This window comes from Vipera berus, assembly GCF_964194415.1.
Source record: "Vipera berus genome assembly, chromosome: 1".
NCBI lineage: Eukaryota > Metazoa > Chordata > Lepidosauria > Squamata > Viperidae > Vipera > Vipera berus.
Genome location: NC_138202.1, coordinates 350,776,897 through 350,785,131, shown reverse-complemented (window position 1 = coordinate 350,785,131; position 8,235 = coordinate 350,776,897). Strand labels below are relative to the sequence as shown.

Here is an 8,235-nt window from a genome sequence, read left to right as displayed (position 1 = left end):
CACACCGGAGGGGCGATGGCGATGGCGGTGGCGCGCGTCCTGGAGTGGACCTTCGTCTTCTACTTCCTCACTCACATCCCGCTCACTTTATTCATCGATTTGCAGGCGTTGATGCCTGGAGTTTACCCTTCCGCCGTAAGTAGAGAGGAACCGCCGAGCTTGTGGGGCTGTTCCAACCTAAAGCGCCGGGGATAGGCTTCGCTTAAGAATCTGGGACCGGGTCCTTTGCGTATCTAGTGCGGAAAACTTGCTCGAAGACGCTGAAGAACCGGGATTATTTGGGGAATGGCGGGGTGGGGTGCGGTGGGGGGAGCTGCATGGACCATCTAGCTCTGGATGAGTCTTAACAAGAGATGGGAGGATCCAGCGCGTCTCCGACCTGGGATAATATCCATGTGGCTTGACTGGATTACCATTGGGGGCTATTCTGAGACAGGCTTTCAACACTCTGGGATTGGGAAATACGTTGTACTAATGTACCAAAGGTCAGAATTTGCAAGTAAGGCCTGCTGAAAAACTGAAGATAGAGGCTGTGACAGCAGTTGAATTCTTCAAGTGGTTCCCCGCTTAAAAGGTGGTGGATCCCCTTGAAGAATTGAACTGTAGTCACAGCCTCTATCTTCATTTTGAAAATAATGAGTTGATGGAAAGAGGCACAAAAAGTAATGTGGTCCAAGCAGGGGGCTGTGCAACAGGAAGAGATTACAAGTGTCTCGTTCTCCCAACATACTGAACGTTGCTGCTGAATCAACCCATTTTCAAGCTTCACATAATTCACTCAGTATGGGTTGGGTTCAGGCAACTGCTAAAGCCACCAGCAGACTAGAAGGCAGGATTAACCATATGTAGTGTGAACCATATGTACTGTTGTTAAGGCAAGAACTGACCTATTTAAGGCTGCTTTGACAATACAGCTGGGGAGGGAATAGGAGAGAGGCCAGGAGGGCCATAAATGGAAATGGAGATAGAGACTGAAAAGGGTTTCCTTCAAGTTTATTTATTAAACTTATATACCGCCCTTCTCCCGTAGGACCCAGGGCGGTTCACAAGGCAATTAAAACAACATTACAATACAAAAATTAATAACAATTAAAATAGATTAAATTTTCCTTAATTAAAATCTAAAACCCCTATAACTCTGATTAAAAACCCAATTACAATAGGTTAAAAATTAAAAGTTCTCAGTCCTGGCCGGAAAGCTCAAAGAGCCAGGTCTTCAGGTCCCGGCGGAACGAACGAAAATCAGGGGCAGTCCTAAGCTCTACGGGTAACTAGTTCCAGAGGGCAGGCGCGCCCACAGAGAAGGCCCTCCCCCTGGGTGTTGCCCGCCGGCAATCCATTGCCGGCGGCACCCTGAGAAGGCCCTCCCTGTGGGAGCGCACAGGACGAAGGGAACTTGATGCCGGCAGCAGGTGTTCCCTCAGATATCCCGGACCCAAGCCATTTAAGGGCTTTATAGGTCATCACCAGCACCTTGAATCTCACCCGGAGGGCAACCGGAAGCCAATGCAGCTCGCGGAGCAGAGGTGTTATATGGGAGTATCGGGAAGCCCCCATCACAACTCGCGCGGCTGCATTCTGCACCAGTTGAAGCCTCCGAGTGGTCCTCAAGGGCAGCCCCATGTAGAGAGCATTGCGGTAGTCTAACCGGGAGGTCATGAGCGCATGAGTGACTGTGCGCAAGGCATCTCGGTCCAGATAGGGCCGCAACTGGCGCACCAGGCGAACCTGGGCAAAAGCCCAAGTTGTGTCTAGGCCCCTTAGTGAGGGAGCCCCCTGCTTGTCACTCAGTATAGGTACTTGATACCCTAAACCAGGGGTAGGCAACCTTGGCTCTTTTATGACTTGTGGACTTCAATACCCAGAATTCCTGAGCCATCCATGCCGACTCAGGAATTCTGGGAGTTGAAGGCCACAAGTCATAAAAGAGCCAAGGTTGCCTACCCCTGCCCTAAACAAACAACTACCAAGGAGAAAAGCAAACATCGTCAGGGCAAGCTACTGTATATAAACGGGGTAAACTCCACGATGCTGTTACCTTGTCTGGTCATAAAATGTCTGCAAGCAAGCACTCAGGCTCAGAGAACACCAACAGATGGCCTCTTCTATTGGCCTGCAAAAGTTGTAATCAGAACCTATCACATAGTTTGAGAAATAAGAAAAATTCCCCCCCCCCATGCTAACAAAACTGGCCACACCAACTGGTGCCAAGTTCTACCTACATGCTTTGCATCGGGCACGGTTTATATTACACAGTTGCAATGCCAATTGAATGTTATTGCTCCACCCCACCATAGATGGAAGATTAAAAGGAAGATTTAGGTGCCGCCCCCCCCTCCTCCTCCTCCTTACTCACCAACCATCCATCTTCTCTGTTCCTAAAGCTGTCCGATTTATTGACCTGGTACAAAACTACTTTCAAGGATTCGTTAATGGCAAGCCCAGAACCCTGGTTCAAGAGTTTCCTTTACTTCGAAGCTTTTCTAGAACTGTTTTTCTTTCCCGTTGCTGCTTATGCCTTCTGGAAAGGTAAGTGTGTAAATTTGTGTGAAGCAGGTGAGTGGCATTGGGTGGGCACAGAACCGTGATAAATTGTTCTTGGAGAGAAGAATGCAGGTATTTCCCAATGGAGTTTAGAGGTCAAGAAGCATTCATGAGACCCATCGGACTCCAAAGCTTTCATGCTGGATTGGACAGGCTGTTGGCAGCCTGGACAGGCTTATCTATTTTTTCTGAAATAATGAAAAAACAAAAAACTTTTTATGGCACAATTTGAAGTAGTCCTTGACTTACAACCTTTCGTTTAGTGACTGTTCTAAGTTCCAATGGAATTGCAAAAAGCGACTTAGAATCAGTCTTTGCATATATGTATTTATTAACTGTTACAGCATCCCGCAGTCATGTGATTACCATTTGCACCTTCCCAATTGGCATCCAACAAGCAAAGTCAATAGGGAAAGTTGAATTCACTTAACAGCCATGTAAGTTATTTAACTGCAGTGATTTTGCTTAGCAACCGTGGCAAAAAAAATTATCATAAAATTGTGAATGAATGAACCTTTATTGTCAAAGTACAACCATGTATACATTGAGATTGGCTGAGCCTCCCTTTGTGCCTCCACCCCCAACTTACAGTGACACAAACCCTCCATCTTATTACAACACGTGAGCTAATTGCACAACACACCGGCCTCGCAAGACAATTATGCATAAAGTTTATAAAATTATTTCCCGTTCAAAAGCCTAACAGCCCATGGATAAATGCTGTTCTTCAGCCTGTTGGTACGGCTGGCTATACTCCTATATCTCCTACCTGATGGTAGGAGAGTAAAGAGATGCCGTCTGACCTGACTTGGTTAACAACCACCTTGTTAGCAAGGGAAATTCTCATCCCAATTGTTGTAAGTCGAGGACTACTAATATTTACATATGTATGCAAATTAGGAAATGAGCACTTGAGTTTTGACCTAGGATTGCAGTTATTAAAAAAAACCTGTTTTTTTTTAATGCAGGGAACTGCAAGTGGATCCGCACTCCTGTAATTATCTACACAACGCACGTAATCACAATGGTGGTTGCCTGCCTGACTCACATTCTGTTTGCTGATTTCTCCAATGCCAAAGTCCCGGGTCCACAGACCCTGCAGGAACGCCTGATCTTGTCTGCTTTTTACGCTCCTTTCTTAGCAATCTCCCTTGTGATGCTGTTTTTTGTACTGTTCAGCTCTGCTTATAAGCCAGTTGAAAAAAAGAAGAAGAAATAAAACCTTTGGCCCTTCTCCTTTGGGAAGGGAAATGTGCCAATTTGATCAAGGACAGTGTGTGTTTGTGTTCCTAGGGGAGCAGAGTAGGGACTAGGCCTCAGTGTCCCTGTCAGATGGAAAATATTCTCCGGAGGGATCTTAGAAAACCCCTCTGAACCAGCGTTATGCCATAAAACCTGCTTTTCTCGTAAAAGGAGTCATTTCACCAATATGAGGTGAAGAGAGCATCAGACGGTGTGGGAATAATTGAAAGCTGATGGGTTACCCTCACCACCTTTCTTAAACCGCAGGAAAAAATTCCAGATGAAAATTTGCTGATGCTTCTCTCAGAAAAGAGACCATGGGGAAGTTTAATAGCCATTTCTATGTTAGGAAATAGGGACTCAGTGGGTTAGGACGCTGAGCTTGCCAATCAGAAGATCGGCAGTTTGGCGGGTCGAATCTCGACTGCCGCGTAACAGAGTGAGCGCCTGTTACTCGTCCCAGCTTCTGCCAACCTAGCAGTTCGAAAGCATGTAAAAATGCAAGTAGAAAAATAGGGACCACTACGGTGGGAAGGTAACAGCGTTCCGTGCGCCTTTGGCATCTAGTCATGCCGGCCACATGACCACGGAGACGTCCTCGGACAAACGCTGGCTCTTCAGCTTTGAAACGGAGATGAGCACCGGCCCCTAGAGTTGGAAACGACTAGCACACATGTGCTGGGGAACCTTTACTTTTACCTTTATGTTAGGAAATATTTCTTCTCTGCGGTACAGAGTTGGTATTCCAGCATCTCTGGCCAATAATCCTGGAGGGAGAGGGTAAAGATGCCGGATGCAAGTTAAAAAGGGAGTGGGACTTGACTGGATAGTTGCAACTGTCACCTTGAGTATTTTGACCTTCACTTTAAATTCCCTTTCCAAAAGGCCAAGTTCTATACCAATGTTTCTCAACTTTGGCAACTTTAAGATGTGTTGCCATGCTGCCTGGGGGCTTCTGGGAGTTGAAATCCACACGTCTTAAAGTTACCAAACTTGAGAAACACCGTCCTGCACAATGTCCAAACATCATGGGAGATTGGGTTGGGAATCTATTCATCTGAGTGGCCCTCACCACAACCAGCTCCAACACCTGGAAGCTTGCGGTCAGGGCTGGGGTGCAGCTACACAATCATGCAACTACAGGATGATGTCATGGAGGGTGATTCTTCTAGGGCTGGGGTAGGCAACCTTGGCTCTTTTATGACTGGTGGACTTCAACTCCCAGAATTCCTGAGCCACCATGGTTCAGCATGGAAACCTCTCCCTTTCTCCTCAGCATGGCTGGCTCAGGAATTCTGGGAGCTGAAGTCCACGAGCCATAAAAGAGCCAAGGTTGCCTACCCCTGTTCTAGGGGTTGAAAGGGAGGGATTGGCCCTAAGGATCCAGCTAGTTTCATGCCTATAAGCAGGACTAACTCCTGCTTTTGATTGCCTGAACCCAATCCGTATTCAGGGGATTGTATGAAGCTTGAAAATGGGTTGATTCAATAGCAAAGTTCATTATGTTGTGAGAAGAGGACAGTTGTGATCGCTCTGTAATGCACAACCTCTTCTTGAACTACATAGTCTTTTTCAACTTTTAAAACCCTGTGGAACAACTTGAAAAATGAAATTTTAGTTACAGCCTCTATCTTCATGTTTTTTCAGAAGGCTGCCAGGGGCGAAATGAAGAACACACTTTCAGCTCTATTAAAAAAAAATACCTATCATCATCTATACCTGTCTGTCCATCCATCCATCCATCTTCAAATGCTAGTTAATGTAAGGATCAAATTCAGCTTCTTTTAACTTTCATTCAAAAAGGTGCAAAGATCTTTTCTAAAAGCCGAGTTGAGGGATGAGAGAGTTAGCATCTAAGGCTCCAGGGATAGGTGGGATATAAATTTTTATCTTTGGTCATATGGTATTTATCTATGGGTCAAATGTATATGGCTACCTATCTCACTTGCAGTGACACTGGGTAGCATCCAATAAAAAGAAGGATTAAAATTTATTAATCCCCCTGAACTTAATAAACAAAGATCAAAATGCAGGGAAGGTGTTTACATAGCATTTGATCCAGATGTTTCGTTGCAATACACCCAACTTGCTTCAAGATTGCTGGAATTAAGCCCAGGTTTTGCCCAACAGCTTACTTGCAAAACTTGGCTTTTAGTATACAGGTAGCCCTCGTCTTACAACCATTCATTTAGTGACTGTTCAAAGTTAGAAAAACACTGAAAAAAGGGACTTATGACCATTTTTCACACTTGCTGCCATTGCAGCATCCCCACAGTCATGTGATCAAAATCTAGACACATGGCAACTGGATGTTGTGACGGTTGCAGCGTCCCGGGGGGAAGAGTGAGGGAGATTCTCAGGGATGACTCACACCCTGGACGGTATCTCTTTACTCTCCTACCATCCGGTAGGAGATACAGGAATATAGCCAGCTGTACCAACAGGCTGAAAAATAGCTTTTATCCGTGGGCTGTTAGGCTTTTAAATGGGACATAATCTTATGCAGAATTGACTTGGGAGGCCGGTGTGTGGTGTGGTTGGTTCACATAGTGTGGTGGGATGGAGGGTTTGTTGTCACTGTGTGTTGGGGGGAGAGAGCACGGGGGGGGAGGCTCAGCTAATCTCAATGTACACATGTACTTTGACAATAAAGGTTTTATTATTTATTATTATTATTATTTGCGACCTTCTGACAAGCAAAGTCAATGGGGAAGCCAGATTAACATAAGAAAGGGCATAAAATGGGGCAAAACCCACTTAACAGACTCAATTAGCAACGGAAATTCAATCCTGGTTACCCCAAAAGTTATTTTCCAAAAGGCAACTGGACTTTCTTTGGGTTTTTTTCCTTGAACACCTTTCACTTCTCGTCCAAGAGGTTTCTTCAGTTCAAAACTGAAGAAGCTTCTTGAACGAGAAGTGAAACGTTTTCAAGGAAAGAAATCAAGAAAGTCTAATTGCCTTTGGAAAAGCACCTGTGGGACAAGCAGATCTGGATGACTGAGCATCTCCATAGACATTCAGTTGTGGTCGTAAGTCCGGGCTGCCTCCAGTACACTTGCTTCCTAGTCCCAGAGGCTGGGAAAGCCCCTTCTGAGAGCGGCCTCCATGTTCCCCAGAGACCGTAGGGCTGTGGTGGTGAACCTATGGCACGCATGCCACAGGTGGCACACAGAGCCCTCTGTGGGCATGCGTGCCATGGCCTAGGCCAGATGTAGGCAACCTCAGCTCTTTTATGACTCGTGGACTTCAATAGCTTGGGTCCGGGATATCTGAGGGAACACCTGCTGTCGGCATCAAGCTCCCTTCGTCCCGTGCGCTCCCACAGGGAGGGCTTTCTCAGGATACCGCCGCTTAAGGAATGCCGGCGGGTTATTCCTAGGGGAAGAGCGTTCTCTGTGGGCGTGCCTGCCCTCTGGAATGATTTACCCGTGGAACTTAGGACCGCCCCCGATCTGCGTTTGTTTCGCCGGGACCTGAAAACCTGGTTTTTCGATCTATCAGGCCAGGACTGAAGGGGTTTTAGCTTTTTAAATGTTGTTTTAATTGGGCTTAATTAATTTAATGTATTTTAATTCTATATTATTTTTATATTGTATTTTATGCTGCCCTGTAAACCGCCCTGAGTCCTTCGGGAATAGGGCAGTATAGAAATTTAATTAAATAAATAAATAAACTCCCAGAATTCCTGAGTCAGCTGGCTCAGGAATTCTGGGAGTTGAAGTCCACGAGTCATAAAAGAGTCGAGGTTGCCTACCCCTGTCCAAGGCCTTCAGCTGGGTTTTATAAAACCTTTTCACTTTAGGCCTCTGCCACCGTGTGCAATAAAAAAAAGGTTCAATCAATCTATTTCAATTTCTCGCGGAATAAAAAGATCTCGTAAAGCTGGAATTGATTGAACTTTTTAGTCCACCCAGTCTGCCGTTACCGCTGCAGCCACGCCCACCCAATGGGCCACGCAATGGGCAACTGCAATGGGTTGCAGTTTGGGCACTCGGTCTCTAAAAGGTTCGCCATCGCTGCCTTCGGGAATCTACCTGAAGGCCCCAGGTAGGGGAGTGCTAGATCCTCCCATCCCCAGTCAGACTCATCCAGAGCTCGGTGACCCCCTGCAGCTTTCCTCGTTCCCCAAAGAATCCCGGTTCTTCGGCCTCTTCAGGCAGGACCGAGACTCCCAGGTCCGGATTCTGGCACAAAGCGGATCCCCGAGGCTTTGGGCTGGACAAGCCACCGGAGCTTGGCACTTCCTCTCTACTTACGGGGGGCGGATAAGCTCCAGGCAGCAACGGGTGCAGATCGACGAATTGAAAAAGGAGCGGGATGTGAGCGAGGAAGTAGTAGACGAAGGTCCACTCGAGAACGTGCCCCACAGCCGTCGCGTCCGTGGGAAGGAAGGGTCGCTTTGTTCCTTCCCTGGTGCCTTTCCCCGAGGGGCCGTGGCCCACTGCC

The 8,235-nt window shown here is 46.8% G+C and overlaps 1 protein-coding gene across 1 annotated transcript; it reads left to right on the top strand.

Annotated features, from left to right (window-relative positions):
• On the top strand, positions 1-3,802 carry TMEM97 (transmembrane protein 97). Its single transcript, XM_081314895.1, has 3 exons — positions 1-135; positions 2,385-2,529; positions 3,513-3,802. Exons 1-3 carry the CDS (start codon positions 16-18, stop codon positions 3,761-3,763), a joined length of 516 nt encoding a protein of 171 aa, XP_081171021.1. The 5' UTR covers positions 1-15; the 3' UTR covers positions 3,764-3,802.
• Positions 3,803-8,235: the final 4,433 nt, after the last annotated feature.

Excerpts from the sequence above, each read along its gene's own strand:
- TMEM97 (XM_081314895.1), top strand. The coding sequence starts at position 16 with ATGGCGATGGCGGTGGCGCGCGTCCTGGAGTGGACCTTCGTCTTCTAC. Across the intron at positions 136-2,384 it reads CTGGAGTTTACCCTTCCGCC|CTGTCCGATTTATTGACCTG; the intron begins GTAAGTAGAGAG and ends CTGTTCCTAAAG. Across the intron at positions 2,530-3,512 it reads TGCTTATGCCTTCTGGAAAG|GGAACTGCAAGTGGATCCGC; the intron begins GTAAGTGTGTAA and ends TTTTTAATGCAG.